The following is a 20,485-nucleotide window of genomic DNA, read 5'->3' as shown; positions in this document are numbered from 1 at the left end:
TTGAAAGGTTTAATAGTTTAAAATCCAATTATTACCTTAATTGAGTTGATTTGTTGATAACAAGTTATTTAGTGGATCGTTAAAAAAAACTTTTTTTGTTCGGATATCTAATGCACTTACCATGTCAATTGGGTGTTGTGGTCCCAGTAGTTCTTGAGTGACATCTTGCCCATCTGTGGGAATTAATTATAATTACTTACAATAAAATTTACAAGCATTAAACTATCTAAATCATAAGGTAAAAAAGTAATATTGTATGGGTAGTGTTATATACATTAATGACATTGTTAAATCTGTACGTGTATAAATTAACAACATTGTAATATCACTGATTCATATTTTAATTTAACTCTGCAATATTAAAAAAAACGAGTATATAAATTTCTGCATTTTAGCTTCATCCAGCCTTACTACTAACTTGCCGAAATATGATCAACTAGGACCTTTAGATGTAGGAAAATCTCTTTGGCTCTTACCACATAAAAGAGAAAAACACCATGTTCAAGAAAATAAATTGTAATTTTAACTCAATCCATAAGCAATCCATAAGTAAATCAGCTCCACTTTTTCTTAGTATTTAGAGTTACAAGATCTTGAGATCTCGCACATAATAATTTCTTTAATGTGTTATAAGATCTCAAGACCATATAACACAAAAGTTCTTGTTCACATTGGTATCCACCTCGTCACGCCAAGTAAAAATGCTACTTCCGGTTGTATTTCTCCACTTATCTTTTTACATTATCTTGTCAATATTTACACAACAAAATCAGAGGATCTCACAACAGACTTTAAACCTTTAAGTACTAATCACTTGTCCTAAAACACTGGGCATAGTGTTTTTTTTTTTACTTTTTAAAAGCTATTTATTATTATTGTTATGATTTAATAAATGGCTTGCAAAACAAAAAATAACAAAAATGGAGTATATTTTTTATAGTAAAGAAAAAAAATGCACAAGAGTGTTTTGGGTCTGGTACACTTATACACTGATCCCTTCAACTTCCATCCAAGCCAACCACCGTTAATTTAAGGTACTGCCAGCTTTACCACAGACCAGTGATTCCATAAATGCACACCACACACCGTAAAATTCCATAACGTAAAACAAGGGAATCGAACCTGCGATTCCAAAGCAGACTCCTGCACCTGAGAGTAGCGTCTTCGACCACACAGCTATCCTGACTTGATGTCTTGGGTGTGCAAATAGCTCACTTACTATTTCGCTCCAGCAACCCTCAACCACTTACCTATTGTTTTGGCAGCACTCTAATCATGACTTGTAACGCTTATAGGTTAAAGCGTGTTAAAGTTACATTTAACCCTTCCCAAGCCGTAGACGGATAAAATAGAATGGTAGACTTTGACGTAAACGCCAAATACAGTTATATATGATATTATAGATTATTTCTCTTGGAGAGTTTTTTCGTTCACAGAAGGCCTTTGAAATGCCCGGTGCACGCTCCATGCTTGCCTAGGAAGTATTTTTAAACAACCTTCATTCTGCAGCAGTGGGAGGCGAGCGCCATTTGTCTAACTCCGACCACCTGCTTGTCAGTTCTGCGTCTCCTACAGAGCCATAACCAAACATATCTGTGGTATGTATTACTGCTTTCTCAGTTTTCACTAGTGCGTGTCTACTACGTATCTCGTTATTATTCTTCATCGTATGGTAGGTTGTGATTAGTATGAAATATTTATCTTGTTTTATTGTAAAATGAAATTGAAATTGATTTTAAATACACAGTCTTGTAAATAGTTTTTTTTTTTATTTTTTATTATATTTATTTTACAAAATTTTGCTATTGAAACTTGGAATCTTCAATGTGTTTCAGGGGTACATTTCCAGACTAGGACCAACCAAAAACTCAAAAACAAATTCTAAATTCTAATTATCTGAGAACTGACTCAACTGAACACAAAGTGTTACTACTGCCAATTTCCAGGAAATACTAACAATACTGTATTTAACCCTTACGCCGAGTTAAACGGTGACGGTTTTTCATGACCAGCTGTATTGTGCAAGAAATTCCACAAAGCTACAATGGCCTACCAAATTTCATCGCTATCGTTATATGAGAAATTCAGTGAGGAACATCGCTACCACTTATTTTAAGCTCCTTAGTTTTTGTCTTTTAATGTGTAGATATAGTATCAAGTATATCTTTCAATGTGTCGATATAATATCAAGTATATCTACATTTGGAAAATACACGTGACCAATTTGAAAAATAAAGAGAACAAACCAACACACCGCTACTGTAGGGCAGATTGCAGTCCAGTATTGCAGGTTAAAGGTCTGTTGTGCACAAAATTTCGGTGACCACAATTTTGCCAGTCCATAAGGTTGTTTCAATAAAACCCAAAATAAACCAGATACTTGACCTGAACTCTACTTTCGACCTTGTTTAATCTGTTGGGAAAAAAAACACAAATCCAAGAATACCTCGTTATTTTAGAGGAATTCAAAGAGGTTCCGAGAAACGGGATATATTTTTAAAACTACAAATTATTTTGTCTACCTTTTGCTTTTAAATAATAGAAATAGTTTAGATTATAAAATGGGACTTTCAGACTATATTCTATTTATGTTAAAACTGTTTGGATATATGTATTTGTATTAAATTATAATACTAATGTTTATAATGCCAGCAAACTAGTTTTTTTACCTTTATTATTTTGACATGGTTCACTTAAAAATTTCTCTTGTGTTATTTATCTCTGATAACCAATAAAAATGTTTTATCCATCACTATATAAAAAGAATTTCCTTCTATGTTTATTTAAAAATACAAAAACTAAACTCTGTTAGTTAAAGATTACCTGGTGGACTGGTCGGAATCTTCTTGTAAACCCATTTAGGGCTTGTTCGCTTCTTAGACAATGATACAGAGCTTCTGTTGTCCACCGAGTACTCTTCCTTATTGGGTACTACGTCCGGGTGATCACTTCCTTCCGTGTCGAGAATGCTGGGGAGGGACGCTGTCTTCCAGGAACTGGATATCTGGAGCACACGGTGGATGGGGGAACGTGAGCGTGAGGAGGGCATGGTGGGGGAGGGGATGGTGATGATCTCCGACGGTGGGGACAGACTGTTCCTATCGACAGGGCTCTGAGGAGGTGGGGAGAAGCTGAAGGAGTTGTACTGTTCACTCTCGGGAGATGGGGTTCGGAGGGAGAGGCTCTGGGAGCTGTTCAAGACTTCCTCCAGAGCTGCAGTCTGGTTGATATGGATTGAGATGGCGGTGGGTGGCTAGGGAAATAGAAGATCGCCTAGCAGGGCTGGACGGGGAGGAGTGGTTGGTCTGGTAAGAAGGCACTGTCAAGCTACTCTTGGATAGGTCCGTGTCAATTTTACGTCCTTTCACAAAATATGTCTTCAATCCTGTTAAAAATAACAAAAATAGTATGAAATTTACTGTTAGGAATCAAGTCTTAATTATCTTATACTTGAATTACAAATTAAATTAAAAATATCTTTATTGAACATAAAGAAAAAACATATTCAATTGGCGAGGTTAGGACTATTAAGTCCTCTCTTACACCTAACCATAAATTTATAAACAATACTATTAGTGTAAAATAAGAGCCACAGTATAGTCTACTTTACTGCTGCTTTATATAAAAAAAATGATAATCTATATTTATATAAAATAATAACATGAAAATAAAAATATTTTCATGAAATTAAAAGTAAATAAATAAAATAAAAATTACAAGGGAACTAACATACATTCACCCACTACCATTCATACAAAGCCATCGTCCCATACTTTATGCCACGATATCGTCAACCCAGAGGCTCGAAACAGATGGTCCTTAAGCACCCCCCGAAACTGCTCTTGACTATGAATACCTCTGATATGATCCGGGAGATTATTACAGAGTTGATAAGCAGAGACTGTGAGTGATTTTTTGTGTGTTTGTGATTTGTGCCTGAGACAAACGGCATTTATCAGTGAGATTGAAGTTTAATCTACTAAATTTCAATTAATTAATTAAACATTACCATCCACATAAACAGCACAATCTTTCTCACAATGTATAATCATTATTACTAAGCCCCTTAGTTTGTGTGGTTAATTAGCTATTAATCTAAGGAATGTCTGACTAATAACTACACCTCACTTTTCATACATATCATTCAAAGAAGTTTAAGAAAGAAACAAATGGTAATTTTAACTTTGCCTAATAAAACTAGGAGTTCTTCCCATAGCACATTGAGTGAACACATTAAAAATAACAATGTATCCATAAAAAAATAACATACTGTTTGTTGTCCATAAACAGTTTTAGTTTATCGTTCACTTATTATAAAAAAAACATGACATATGGTATATAAATTATGATTATGTGAATTTGTTTTACAAATATAATTCTACGAGGTTTGAAATCTAACTGGTTAGTCCACAGTAATGAAAATTTCATTTTTCAATGTGTTTTGTTCATTTCATTTTAATAACATATAGTGGAGGTTTATCATTTTAAAGTGAAGGTCATATTATTAAGATATATATTGAAAATGCCTATTACTCATCTAAAACAATGAAGATAATGTAGTTTATCCTGTAGCAAACTTTCCTATTTCATACCAAAGTTTGGATATTACGGAATATATTTTCTTATATAGTTTCTGTATTTAATGTCAAATTTGTCTGCCGAAATGACTCATAACATCACTGAGGTAAATCATTGTTATTTCAAAAATCATTATTTCTACATTGTGCAATGTCTCAAAATTTCAACTGGGTGAAGTTTTTCCTTTTAAAGGTCTATTCACACACATCAGTTCCGGCGTGTCACAGGTTAGTCACATCAGTCACGTCACAGTCAAAAAATGTATTCTATAATGGATTTCCTGTTGCGCTATCTACACTCATCCTGCTCAGTTCCGGCGCAGGTCCGTCAGTCGCTCTGCCGGCATCCGTCAGTCATTTTCAGATTTCTTCCCACCGATATTTTTGGATTGTTCGGTCGGACGCCTGACGGTCGCATGACGGATGTGTTTGCTATTAGGATTGCGTTTTTATATAAAAGTTGTATTTCTGTGTTGAGTTTATATTTTAAAGACTGTTTGTTACGATCATAACGATCATCAAAATGGTCATCCTAAAATATTTAAAGAACTTAGTTTCATCGTCCATTAGTCCCTTAAATAACGTGATGAACTCTCCCTGACTTTCCCTCTTCTTCCATTAATCATGAACCCATATCCTTCGCTTTTTTCTCTTATTTTCAATCTCTTCGTCATCTAAGGCTATCGCTATTGCAGCTAACTCTACTATAGTAAAATCAGCCATTGAGGTAATTATATATTATCCAATTTAATTCACTCATGATAAAATAAGCTTGACTGTAAGATCACTGTATAAAGTGACTGACGACTGACTGAAGCCAACTGACGGACAGTTGACTGACAAATTCCGGACGGAACTGTGACTGAACTGATACTGAACTGTGACGGAACTGTGACTCAACTGATGTGTGTGAATAGACCTTTACACTATACCTAATAACGGTTACTGGAAGGAAACACCATTCTGCTTTGGGACATTATGAGAACTGTTCCTGAATTTTTAAGAACTGTGTTGAAATTCAAAATGTTCCCTAGCATCCCGCAAGTATGTGACACAACCTCTTGGTATTACTCTTGGAGGTAGAAAAAAGGGGATCCAGGAGTTTTCCGGCAAATTTAGAAAGTAATAAAAAGATCTCAAAGCAGTATTCATATGCACTTCTGAGATACAGAGGAAGTTTTCCACTTAAATTTTTTTCAGAGAGCGGTATCGCTATTCCGCCACAAATTGAGCACCGACACCATCAGATTTTAAACCTAAACTTACCTTGGTAGAGATCCCCCTCTTCCAGAATGTACTGGTCATTGAGAAACTCCTTGGTCTTCTCCGAGAGATGGACCATCCCCGGCTTTCCAGTGGACTCCATTTTGTTGGCCAGTGTCACATCGTTAGACCACACGTCGAACTTGACTCTCTTGGTGCCCACAATTCCACAGAGCACTGTCCCTGTGTGCACCCCAACTCGCATGTTCACCCCTTCTCTGCTCTCTTTCTCAAACTCGGCGATTGCGGAAATCATACCTGATCGGTCATTATTAAAATCAGAATGTTTATTAGATATTCAATGCTATTTAAGATTATTACTTTAATATTAGTATCAACCAGGACAACATAATTATTTATTGATTTAAATAAGCCAATGATAAAAAACAAGAAGAATATTTTATATTAAAAAACTATACTGGTGTATAATTTTAGATTGTTCAGTATTCGAATTAATTAGAACATTAATCACCTTGAATTACATTTTCTTTGACTTTTTGGAAGACATTTATACTGTTTCATTTTTATAAACGTTAGAGTAATTTGTGTTTACTATTGTTCCATGTAACTCAGTACTTTTGTAAATCTTAATAAAGGCAAAAATAGACCAAATGTATATCACTGTACGTACCTTTGAATTGTGAAAGCAAGCAAGTTCTTAAGCTGTTTAATTTTGTTCATGGTTTTATGATCGATTTTCCACACTGTGACCTAGACTGTTCTGCAATTGTAGCAACTGATGTTTATTCCAATTCCATATATGTAGTGGTAGGCTATTTAATGTCAGAGTTCCTCAATAATTTCATACTAGTATATAAACACAGGTTGTTCATTTTAGCAGATCACTACAATATGTAAATACTAGTAGCGAGTACTTCAGCATGGGAAAAATAAACTTCACAGTCCAAAGATAAAACTTTTCAAGAGTACTGAAGTAAGAATTCTGCTGAACTTTTGGTATTCCATTTCGAGTGTTCAACGCTGTCCATTACTGCTAAATAACACGGCTACTACAGTATAGAATATAGAAGTATTGTTTTCATAACACATCAACTGCAACAGACACTCTAGTGCTGGATGGTTAAGAGTACTAAGTAACACACAAAATAGACGAGCAGGGAAGGTGTTAACAACATGTATTATGTAGTTAGACAGCTAGACAGTTATTGTACAGCAGTTAGTTCAATAGATGGTTTAGCCTGTGATTTCATGTCTTCATTTTGGTAAATGCAACATTGCGTTTTTTTTTATTTCCTGCAGATTTACTCCTAGTTTAAAACACTATCCTATGGGAGTGCTGATGGCCAAGCGGTCTAAGACGCTGGACTTTGGGTCTGAGTTAGAGATAGCGCAGGTTCAAATCCTGTCTGTGACCGTTGCACTTTTTATCAGTACCATCGACCTTGTACTGTATCGAATCTTCCCCTTATTCTGTTTGATAAGATCCTTGCACAGGTCAGTGACCCATGGGGACGGACAGAATAAGGTTTAAAAGAGGATCGGCTTCTCCTATTTAAAAAAAATAAACTTTCACAAGTAGATGTATTTGCTGAAAAAATGAGCTTCCGGAACACTATTATCCATTTTACACAAAAAATAGTATCAATGTCTCATAATATTGTTTATTTACTACCTCTTTAAAAATTTTTTTACATGTATAATTGTAAGTTCTTTAACACATTCGAGTCTACGCTCGAGCCAGACTCGAGCGCCATTGTTTAATCCCCCGGCCGGCGCTCGAGCACAGCTTTGCCGATTGATATACGGAGTTGCCCGAGTGATACTCGAGTGCCGTCTGCTGCATTAGAAAGCCAGCTTTGTTGGTTAGTTCAGAAAAATTCCGCTAGGCGCTTCTACGTCATACCTGCCTGAGGCTTTTGTTTATCCACTGACGTGGCCTGGCGTGTCGTCAGTCTGTCTACAACAATCATGGCGAGGCGAGCGTTTCAAGAAACAATGGAAGAGGGCAGTATATTAGCTGAATTAGAGTTAGATACGGACTCTGATATTGTTGATGACACCGATGAAGATCCGGATTTCACCATTGACGACATAGGTAAATACAATTTTTTGTACTTGCCAGACATAAATTAGCTCTTAGACTACTTCAGTTGAAAAAAATGTCCCAGTAGTTTACAATAAATTGATTGATCATGACCGGTTGTTGTGGTGTGATTCTATTGCACAGTACTATGGTTACTAGTTACTTTTACATTTATCAATAAATATAGTAGGCTTCCAATAATAAGCATTTTGTGCTTTACAGATAACAGCAGTGCAGAGGACAATGAGGAAGACAACCCTACTCAAGAAGACCCAGCACAACATGATGCTCCCCAATTACTACCAGATATTGGTAAATAAAATTTCTATCAACGCTAAAAATATTTTTAATACAAATTATAATTTGGCCTGCATTTATTTTTACATAAATTTGTTAGTTTTATTTATTTTGGAATCGGCTCTGGACATATAGCCCACTTTCTATATTTGTAATATCTTTTTTGTTTTTCCAGTTCCTGAACATGTTCGAGTGAGGCAACCCAGACATGCTGATGGTGGTGATGGCTGGTCAGACCAAGACATCGCTATGGAGCTGCCAGTCTTCGAAGAAGACATCGGAGTCTGTGCTTCTGTGGACCCCCATTCAGATGAGTTTGACTGTTTTTCTCTTTTTTTCTCCAAAGAAATAGTAAAATTAGTAAAAACTGAAACCAACCGTTATGCCGGCCAGTGCATTGAGAAACTGAGGCGAGCAAATAAACTGAAACCAAATTCACTGTGGCATAAGTGGAAGCCAGTTAAACTTTGTGAAGTGTATAAGTTTTTTTGCTGTTATAATGCACATGTGTGTGGTTCAAAAACCACAAATAAATGATTATTGGTCAACTGATCCGATACTTCACAGCACATTTGCTTCAGGCTTATTTAGCCGTGACCGCTTTAAAGCGATACTGTTCATGCTGCACCTAAATAATAATTCATTGTATGTGCAAAGGGGACAAACAAATTATGACCCTATGTTCATTTTTTGATTTCATTGTGACACAGTGCAATCAATTTTTCAAACCAGGTGAATGGCATACCATCGATGAAGGTATGTGTCCGTTCCGGGGACGAATCAATTTTCGAGTTTACATGAAGAACAAACCGAATAAGTATGGCATAAAGTTTTATATTATTACTGATGCAGCCACTGGATATGTCTTGAATATTGAAATGTATGTTGGTTCATCAGGAGGTAAAAGTACTATACAGGATATCGTGGATAGACTAGCGATGAATTATTATGAAAAAGGACACACCACACCATTTTCATGGATAGATTTTATTCAAGTCCCTCCCTATTCAAATACCTTTTCCAAAAAAAAACTTTAGCAGTTGGAACTGTTATGAAGAATAGGAAGGGTTTGCCACCAGTTTTCAAGACAAAAAAACTGAAAAGTGGGGGAAACCATTTTTCAGAAACAAAATGAGCTTCTGGCGGTGAAATGGCGAGACACTAGGGACGTTCTGGCTTTATCCACTAGACACCAATTCCATTCAACAGCAGTGCAAGTAAGAAGTAGAACAGGTATGGTGGAAAAAAATAAAGCCAGATGTCATATTAGATTACAACAAGGGAAAGACTGGTGTTGACCACATGGACCAGCTTCTGTCCTACTACCCTTTTGGTAGAAAATCGATGAAGTGGTGGAAGAAAGTTTTCTTCCATTTACTTATGATGGCTACTGCAAACAGCTTCATAATTTTCAATGAAATGCACAAGAAGAAAACACCATTTGATAAGTTTTTTAAGGCAATTGGCAACCGACTGGCAGTAGAAGGGGCAAGTGAAGAATCTTCTTCCACAATTCAGTCGTCGTCGACTTCAGCTGCGAGATGGACTGCACGCCACTTCCCAACAAAGATTCCTCCAACAGAGAAGATGGAAAACCCTACAAGTTACTGCAAAGTCTGCTCAGACAAGGGTAAAGCTACCACTGGGAAGAGGAAGAGAAAAGAGAGCAGGTTCTACTGCAAGGACTGTAATGTGGCACTCTGCGTACCTGACTGTTTCGAAGAGTATCACACTAAAAAGGATTTTGTGTGATTTTTTTAGTGTTTGAAATTTTTTTGGCAATTAAAATTATTTGTAAATATGTATACCTATAGTAAATGCCTTTAAAAAAATTGAAATTACTTGTTTTATTTATTCAAAAGTTAGTTTTCAAGTAACACAAGACATGCAGGAGTTTTTATTTTTCTTCAAAAAAGGTAAGTTTTTAAATTAAAAAAAAAAAATTAATTAGATTTTATAGGAATACAGTTTTACATATCAATTTAAAGAGGAAAGTTAGAACTTTCAAGAAAATATAATATCATATACATAATATTTAACAGTTTTCTAAAACAAAAATCTGAAAACCCACTAATTTTTGCAGACCAGGCTATAAAAACAGCAAATAGCGAGCCAGACTCCAATGTGTTAAAAATATTTTGTCTATTGTTTGCTTCCCATACTCTTAATCTTTTGAACATATAAAATATAATATTCCAGATCAATATCGCCCAAAGAGTGTAATTGAAAAAGAAGGCAATACCAATTTCGGAAAAGTAATATTTTAGTTCTTGTTTTAATACAATATCAAGAAGACAAATGCCTATAATACTGCAAATTTTAATGTACTTAAAAATTTATTTTTTTATAACTAACTCATGTATATATAGTTGTGTATATAATGAACCAGAATATTTTTTTTGTTTACTGTCAAAATTTACAGATGGGATAACACACTCACCCAGTCCCATCTGCACACAACACTCCGCATGATCAGGCCTCGGCTCGGGACAGCCGGATACACAATAGTAGCAGTCTCCCAGTGTTGATATCTTCTCACAACCATTCGCTGTGCAAAGCTCGTCAAACCTCTCAAACAGATCGTTCAGTATGGCCACCAGCTGTTCTGCTGTCTTCGTAGAGCTCATCTTGGTGAACCCGACAATATCCGCAAACAGAATGCTCACGTTCTGAAAAACACGCGAGGCCATAATTTTTTAGTTACAACAAAAGAGAGGGATAGGTTTCTTTTGCTTCAACTGTTCCCAGAGGGAAAGAGTAACTGAATAAAAAAATATTTAATTAATATATAATCTACTATAATAATGTGTGTATTAACACGTTGAGTGCTCTGTTGAGATAGCCACGCTATATTTAAGTCATGTGTTAACCGATTGGAGCACCAACTACGCAGTTGTTAGGATACGGCATAACATGTTTCAGGCAACTAACATAACCTAGCAGCAAAGTCTAGAACTTTTTCAACTGAACCGAAGACTTACTGGACATAAAAAAATATCACTATACCTTGTAAACCAACTAGCTGGCAACAAAGCTAAATAATGATTTTTTTTTATCGTTCCGATCAGCAAGACTATGTAATTTTTAATCATTTGATTGAAAAATAAAATTAATGAAACAACATAATGAGTGTTCATTATATTGTAATGAATGCATCTTTATTACAATACTATGTAAAGTCTAAAAACAAAAATGGGTACAGGACCACCAATGTTACACACTTAAATAACTAGGTAAATAATTAGGTAAATTATGGTTGGCCGATCGGCCCGGGAAGGGATTTTATGATCACGTTTTTACTTTGTAAAATTACATGTCAGCCAGATCGGCCGCCATTTTACACATACATTTATATGTAAATAAACTGTTGGAATAGTGATCATAACTAAACTATCCTTTTTATATACAAAATATAAATAGTATCAATATCATGAGCAATGAAGTTAGGCACCACAGGATGAAAGTGTCCAATTTGCCTTGACACCTAATGTGTTAGAATTCATTACTAGGAGTATGTATAACAGATAACATATTATGTAACAGACTTTGCAATGTGCCATGTGCGTGACAACTACTAAATTGGCTTACATTGCTGTTTACTTAGTAATCTTGCCTAAGTAGCAATGAAGTTTCATACAACACTAAGTCTATGACTAGGACAGTTAAAGACCTTAGTTGTTCCACAGCCTCTTTCAAATATTAAAGTGCATGCATTCTGAGCATGTTTATGCATGATCTCTTCCAATTTTTATCAACAGTTCACGGTCGGGACATCATTAAATATCAGAAAGACAGGTGCGACACCCGTAAGCACTTTAATTATACAGTTATAAGAAGTGTTTCTGATATCACTTTACCTCCATTCTGTGCATGTTGAACGGGCGAAAGATTGATCTGATATCTCCTTCTTCAAGACTATGAACTTCATCTTCTTTCCCACCCGTTGCACCTTCCGACATCAACCAGTCCGCCACTTTAGGAGGCATCACCTGAGCATTTTGATAATTGTCAGTCATCAACGTGTATATAAGAGTTCAAAGGACTCAAGCCCCCCCCCCCCAAATTTTGAAAGACACATTAAAATTGCACTCAGTAGTAAAGTTACACTAGAACTCATTCATGAGAACCACCTTGTCAGCCCCCTTCCAAAATAATTTTCTACACTTGCCACTGTCATCAGTAAAACTATTGCCATGAAACAGATAGAAGGTAGACAGAATATATTGATAGATAAAACTGAACTTTTACTGATAATTTGGTGTATTCCTTGTAATACTTGTGTCTACAAAACTGGTAATTTTCCTGAATTTAGAACACAAACTAATTTAAATTACAGTTCAAACGTTAGTTAGTAATACAGTAATGCACAACTATTGTACTTAAGTACAAGGAAAGGTGATCTGCTTAAGTACAAATGTACACTTATTAATAATGCAAGTTTATTGGATAACACTACAAAAATATTTGCTCCCAAACTATACTCACCGAATGGATCATTTTCTCCTTCAACTGTTTTTCCAGTTCCAACTGTCTACGGACAAGCAGAGACTGGCCGACTTTCATGAAAGTTCCACGCATGCGGACGTGTGTCATGACCAGTATGTGTATGCCGATCAAGTGTACGCATATGTGACAGAGAACTCTCAGTGGCATTGGAAATATGGAGGAAATGAACAATTCAAACAGAACAGAGTACGCGATACCGAGCATAACACATATGTAAAGGGGCAGAGGAATTACGGTATAAATGATCATTAATATTTCTATACATAGCGAGAAATCGCCCACCGGTGTGAGGACTGAAATAGTGCCAACTGACATGAGGGAGAGGGCGAACATGACAATTGCTGTCATGATGGACACCGGAAGATGGAACCTCGCGTACAGGCTCGATCTTGTGAAGAGGAGAATGAACAGAGTGAAGATAGAAAATGATCCGAAGATAAGGGCGACAGTGAATGATTCATCTTTGCCTTCGCTATGGACAGCTTTGATCGTCAAATATATACACCAGAACAGCGAAACAACGAAGACGTACAGCAATGAGTACCTGCAAAAATAAATAAGCCAAAATTTAAAATAAGTTTTTTATAACTGTTGCTATAAATCTAAAAAGTGCATAAATCCGGTTATTTTAAAAGTATTGAATTACAAAGGCATTTATGTACATTCATAGAAGTATTGATCAAGGAACTAAACAATACCCAAAACAGTAAAAACAATTTGTTTCATTGTTAAATGAAAATCATCTAATGAACACTGGAATCTGGAGTCATGTTCGTCTGAAGAGATGAAAAAAATCGGTGACGAAGAAGCTCGAAACGCACTCCTTACGTTGCTTTGACACAGAGACACTCAGACTACAACATATACTGTATATAGAGTAATTTAGGTGAAGAGATGTTCTCATTGTCTCATCAGGTGCACATTGTGCACTTACGATTTTTTTTAAATTTCTTCAGACACTGCTCTAAGAGGAAGGTGAATTGGAGCTAAAATCAACATTTACACTTCAACTTGTAATACTTCATTAAGAAGAATAGTGAAATTAGTCTATGTTCATAAATATATCTGAATAAAAGAAATATAGGCCTAATGTATTTCTAGTTTGACAGATAGTCAAAATAGCATATAACACACCTAAATAAAATATCTTAAATGTTTCAATAGAATGCGAAGAGATGACCTACCTTTACCAGATTGGAAGGATATTCCTCACCTTCGTTTTTAGTGAGTAGTGCTATTTTTAAATAATCTCCCACAAAACTAAAATATAAAATAATACTGTTGTTTAGGTTGGAAGTAAACTTTAATAGACCACTATTCTGAACAAATTTAACAGACATTATATTTTTACCATTCTCCTCATTTTTATAAACGTTTCAGGAAGTGAAGCAAAACTGCTCTGAATTCCAAAAGGCATCAATTCAACCTTTTAATACATACACTGCTAACGTTTCCGATCAGTTATATGTAGTGTGTGATATATAACAACTATTTATTACCATAATATAGAATATTTTATAAGTAGATATGAGATAATTTTGGATTAACTATGATCTTCTTTATGTGACTCTAATCATTGTACATTATGAGCATTTGATTGTGAATAAAGAATTTCTGAACATGAACCTGAACATGTCTAGCTGCAATGATTCAAAAGTTAGATGGTTCTATGAACTTTATGGATTGTATATTGTATATGGAAGTGAGAACTGATGGCATGTCTTTGCTTACCTGAACCTAAGCCTAATTTGTGGAAAAGCACTGAGCTTGTACTGCCCTTCCAAAATCTCTGAGTCGAATCTCGGATCCCACCACGATCTGCTTGCGGCACGTTCAAACGGGATAGGAAACGAGAGCCCACAACACTTGACCCTCTGGCTACTCTGTGCCAGATACACCTGGATGTATGGGGCCAGGGATATCTGAATGTCGTCCTCATTGGTTTCATACTCTTCAGGTGTGATGTTAATTTCATTGTATTCTCTTGAAAAACTCACTGAAGTATTAGATTTTATGTCTTGTTTTCTGTTATTTGGTTCATTGTTCTTTTCATCCATTTCTTTAAAACATACATTACTATAAGGTCAGTTTGGCTATTAAAGACTCTTTTCTAATACTAAGAAGCTGTCCGTCAAACCTGTAACAATTAGTACAACGTACATTAATACTTTGAGTTCCATCATACTAGGCAATTTTGTTTTGCCATTTCTCATAATCATAAAAATTTCAGTGGAAGTATAATTTGGGTCAACAGTTTCAATTATATTTTTACAAAAACGTAAATATTAAAACAGAGATAAAAATAACAAATTATTTGTTCAATGTCTTTAAGTAATCTATTCATGCTGAAATACATCATTGCTTTACTTAGGTACAAATTGTGGTTATTTATTTCTTATATAAAACGCCTTGTAGCATGATTAAATAAATAAATAATATTATTCACATTACTTAATCAAACAAAAGGGAGGAGTACGATAAGTAGACCTGGATTTTATATATTTTGTAATATTATTTATACTTAACATTCACATAATAGAGCTATCAATCGATATTCAAGTATCTAAAATATTAAATTTAAAATAATTTTTTAAATTAAAAGAATTAATTTAACATAAAATGATGTTCTCACAAATAGTAAAGGAACCTTAACCATCTAACAATTATGACAGGATATAGGGAAAATTTCAAAAGTTTTTGACATCAAAAAAAGTTTGACCTAAAGGTAGTACCCAAATTCAAGCTCTGATCGCGTGAGTGCTCATAAAAGTTATCTGCAACTTTAGTAATACTAGTAACATATTTATGATAACCTAATCTAAACCTATGTACGTAGCCTAATAACAAATAACAGCTATATGGACAGAGTGGCCTCCTTCTCGTCATCATCGATTCCTTTTGGGAGGCAGAAAACAAGAACTAATTGTAATAATGATAGATAATTTTCACTGTAAAATCTGTTCTTTCTAATAATGTAATAGTTTAGGTGCCAGTAAGAAAAACTCTTCCTCCAAAAATAGTAGCATCCGAATAATACCAAAGGAACGTTCACAGTAATAACTTTTATGGGTGATTCTCCAAAATGTGTACAGTTTAAGTACTTTAAAGTTTAAAAAAATTTATTTCACAATTATTTTGTAAAGTTATCAAATTAAATAGCTTTGAAGCCCATAATTTCAATAAAAATAGTAGTCAAGCTTAAAAAAATTTTTTTTGTTAAAGAATTAATGCAAAACATTGAACACTGTCCACACCGGTGACAATGGTGTCCACACCAGTGACCAGAGCAGAGTATCATGCCCTATTAGACAAAGTTTAGTTTTTTGTGTGTGTGTTTTTTTTTTAAATTTATTGCTATTATTATTATTAGCTAATTTCAATTAAGTTTTTAATCATTAATGTTTATGTATTGATTAAAGAATAAGTTTCAGCCTAAGCAAAAGTGACAAATAAAGCGCTTTTAATAACGTGTCAGCTTTCAAATTTATTTCTCTTAAACATGGATGTTTAAAGAAGTAGGAACACAAACACACACACATTAGATCTTAAGCTAGTTTTAAATGATACATTTCTGGTACAGAAAATTCATATTGTTGCCTATTATTTATATCAGGTTGTTCCAGAACAGTAATAATGTCCGTTAAGTCAACAGATGAAATGTCTTCCACCACTGGCCACACAAATTTTTTCCCACTCTTCTTCATGAATTTGATCAAAAATTCATCATTGAATTTTTTTTGGATATGACCAATGTAGTAATAGAAGCTAGACTTCCCTTGAATCTTGACTAAAACGTAGTCGTTGACTTTAGGTGTGTTGTTGAGTTTGTCATCAAGGTCATCATCATCTGAATATACGTCTCTATAATGGACTCTGTAATTTCCTAAAAATTATTGCTGAGGAAAAATTTTTGTTTTCATTAGGTTTAAATCTATAAAGAAAGGCACCATTGTTTAAAGGCACCAAACTCAAAAGCACTATAAAACTAATACCTTCTCTGTGTGCACACGCATACATGCACATCCTCATACACACAATACAACACACACACACATATATACAAACACATTGTTAATTATTACCCTTTCATCTTTCACCTTACCCGAAAATAAACCATAAAATATTTGTACAAAAGGATACTAGGCTGATTTGTTTCTCTCTCCTCAGTTGTCATCAATTTGATTTCACCCATGTCAAAATGCAAGCATGGTTTACTACTTGAACATTTAAGGCAGCTTAATCTTCTGGTCTGTATAACCATGGGTTTTTTCTTTATCCCAGGTCAGCTGGTGTATCTTCATCGTTCCAGTGAAGGTTTTCAAAGGTTCCGCTGGTAAAATTTTATCTATTTCAATTATTTTACCATTAGAGACAGAGAAAATTGTTGTCTCTTTACAGTTTTCTCTGATTGAACTTTCAAACTGTTCAAAAGTTGCAATATCTGTCCCTCTACTAACCAAACTGTCTGCCAACCTCTTAACGCTTCCACCGATCCCATCAGCAGCACCTTTCCCGTGTCCTGCTTCTGAGTAGTGCCATACTACCTCTTCAACACCAAGTTTTGGACACAGATGATTCCCGAATAAGTGAAACATTGACTTGCTCTTATACTGTGTCGATGGTCCATCACTAAGAAGATGGATTTTTTTCAGGTTTGGTACCATCATTTTTATGCAATTAATAACAGGATCCAAATGTGCACAAACGGCTGATGGATCATGTCGCAGACTTTTTGATATCGAGCAGAAGCTTTTGTGTTTTAGTTTATTTTCATTTTTATAATATAATACTGAAGTATGAAGGGTGATTTGGGTCCTACTTCCACCAAAGTGAAATGATTGTATCTCACTGGAATATTTACATGCATAGTTCTGAGAGTAGTCGAAGTTAAGCAAAGCTTCACATTCAGTCAAGTTCTCTTTCACATCTTGTATTGCTTCAAACTGATGGATAATGTTGCAGACATGATTCATGTAGGGTACAATCATCCTCTTCATTTCCACAACTAAATGGCCCAATTCACACTCTATTTTTGTTTTAAGAGTTTTTTGGCTGAGTTTCACATTTCCTTTTATCATTATAGGTACTTTCTTGGTTAACCATTTCTCATAAAAGGTTTTTTCTGTGCTGTTAATTTCATTAAACTCTATTTGTTTGACAGCACAATTGTCACACTCTCTTCGCAAACATTTTTCCTGAAGCTCACCAGGACAGCATAGGTTTTTCAAAATTTCAGAAGGTGTTCTTTCACTTATTATATTAAGTTTTTTTAGTTGCGTAGTAAGCAGTCCAACATTTGCATGCATTTTACATAAGCAAGTGTCTCTTATAGCAACTGTAGGTATGACGACCCAAAATGGACGAAGCTTACAAAAAAATGAGTAGCTAAAATTTGCATAGATTGGGTTTTCCTTCAAATATTTAGCATGCAATTTTTGGAGTGACTCATTGAGGTACCTCTTTTGTTTCTTCAGTTTTTTGACGGTTACAGTTTCTTTTTTTCCTGAAGTCATTCTGCTGTTATCATCACGCTCCAAAAACTGCACAACACTTTGCCGCAAAACCTTTGCGTGAGCATAAATTTTCTTCTTATGAAGATATCCTTTATCTATACATGCTTGACGAGAGGTAAGTGACCTCATGTATTCAAGGAATCTGTATTTTCTAATTACCTTTCCTGAAAAAAATTTCCCAACACTAGCATTTTTGTCATTTTTATAATTTTCTTTTAATTGCTTTGCAAGTACTTCTCCAAAAAGTAACTTTTTTCTGACTTCCCTAGACACTTTCTGATCTCCAAGCAAACTTGCCACAACCTTTCTGGGCGTGTCATCATGAATTATACACTTTTCCGCCCTACTTTGATGTTTGAACCTAGATAATCTTGACTTATATTTGTTAACCTTTTGTTCTGCCTTCTTTAATTTCGCTTTTAGTTCTTTAATTTGTTGATTCTTTTTTTCTCTATTTCGCTTTGCAATTTTTTCCCCACTTTAACTCTGTCTGCTTGGTCTAGGTATTTCTTCTGCATCCATAACCTGTGGACTTTCTGGTGGAGTGTTTAATTTTAAAAACTGTTGCTGCTCCTCCATATGTTTTTGCCTATTCCTGTACTTTTGGGAACGGTTTCGCCAACTCCGTCTGATTTTTCTTTATTCCCTTTCGGTCATTTCATGAATCAGCTTAATTTGTCCTTCTTTTTTTTAATTTTTATAATGTTCCCTTCTCTTTAATTTTTCTTCCCCATTAAACAATGGGGTCATTTTTTAATTTTTCTCTTGCTCTCCTCATGCTCATCTTTTTCTGCTCCCTCCTTCTAGCTAAATAAGCTTCATTAGGTTTCATCTTAACTTTTGTCTTAGCCATTTTACAGATTTCTTTGAAATAACCTATAAAAAACACCAACCAATAAATAAACATTAAATGGAAAAGTGAGATGTTAATTAAAATTAGCCCTATAGTGTAAAGAGTTTGAAAAGAAAAATTATGTAAAGAAATAGGATATTACAGATGATTGAACACTCAATTATAATAGCAAGATATAGTAATGATTTCAATCAGATCTCTGTAATAGTTATAAACTTAACCACATTTAAGTAACTGAAAAGTATATTTAAAATATAACCAAACTTTTTAGTTCAATATAATATATAAAATAAAATAAAAAGGCATGTAGTTATATGAAATCACTGGTATGGACATTTCAGTCACTTGTGTGGACATCATATGTCCACACCAGTGATGTCCACACAAGTGATGATTATAAACTCATCAGAGCCTAGCAACTAGAACATTGAGGTTATGTTACAGATATGTTGGTTTCTTTTAGTTTACAGTAAAAGCTAATAAAAAATCATTTTAAGATAAGGAAGTTCTATTTACCTGCAAAGTAACCGTGGTAACACAGGTGATGAGGTATTCTTGATTATTCCACAATTTTCAACTTGAAACGTCTAAACAACATCCAACTAACTCAAAACAGATCAGTTTTACTAGCCACTGGGAACAATACCTAGTTTCCCTCCTTTTTCAAACAAAAACTACAGCTGATTTGAAGGCAGTAATTTTTTGCCTATTTTTTCAGTTAAGTCCACACAAGTGACTCTCAACCCAGATACTCATATAAATTGTTGCATTATAGTAATATAGTTCACTTTGTTTCAATCATACTTTCTTATTTGCTTTATTTATACTATTAAAATTACATATAGATTTATTATTTAAAAAAATATTATTGAATATTGTGTAATTAATTACTTTTACTTTGAGAAACACAATTGGTGACTGTCCACACCAGTGACTTGTCACATAGTGTGGACAGGTGAAAAAATGTTAATATATTATAAAATTACTTTTTCATCCTTCAAGCATTTCTTGTTATATTTAAATAGGTTAATTTTTAAAAATCTTTAAAAAATTATCGTTATTTGTAGATGTTTTTAGGCCAATACATCAAACTGTACACATTTTGGAGAATCACCCTTATCACAGTTAGTTTCCCTCCTTATCTGTACAATTATTACACATTTCTATTATTAAAATTATACAAAACGTATGAACAAACTTTTTTACTACTTCAGAGTACAATTATAATATAACAGTTAGAAAATGTTATAACAGTGCACTTTGTTGTTTCAAAGGTGTTTGTAATGTTTATTAACTTAAAATAATGATTCCTGTATATTACATTGAAATATTGTATTATTACAAAAAAATCCTATAAACTTGTCTTTCTCTGCAGCTCTGCTGACAGCAGTTAACTGTTGTATGAGCATGAAACTTGTGTTATTGTGTTAAT

General features: G+C 34.4%; 1 protein-coding gene across 1 annotated transcript in view; it reads right to left on the bottom strand.

Moving 5' to 3' along the window:
* LOC124372766 (adenylate cyclase type 9-like) overlaps nt 1-20,485 on the bottom strand; it is a gene marked incomplete at its 3' end in the record, with an annotated part of 33,022 nt that overhangs the window by 11,157 nt on the left and 1,380 nt on the right. Inside the window, 8 exon segments of the mRNA XM_046831177.1 lie at nt 121-173; nt 2,824-3,252; nt 3,254-3,385; nt 5,844-6,098; nt 10,622-10,850; nt 12,039-12,170; nt 12,667-13,231; nt 14,419-14,824. Of these exon segments, the coding sequence (XP_046687133.1) occupies nt 121-173; nt 2,824-3,252; nt 3,254-3,385; nt 5,844-6,098; nt 10,622-10,850; nt 12,039-12,170; nt 12,667-13,231; nt 14,419-14,744 (2,121 nt within the window).

The sequence above is a fragment of the Homalodisca vitripennis genome, unplaced genomic scaffold (genome assembly GCF_021130785.1).
Source record: "Homalodisca vitripennis isolate AUS2020 unplaced genomic scaffold, UT_GWSS_2.1 ScUCBcl_3996;HRSCAF=9866, whole genome shotgun sequence".
Classification (NCBI taxonomy): Eukaryota; Metazoa; Arthropoda; class Insecta; order Hemiptera; family Cicadellidae; genus Homalodisca; species Homalodisca vitripennis.
The sequence above is the reverse complement of the archived record's forward strand: the minus strand, read 5'-3'. Positions and strand labels throughout refer to the sequence as shown.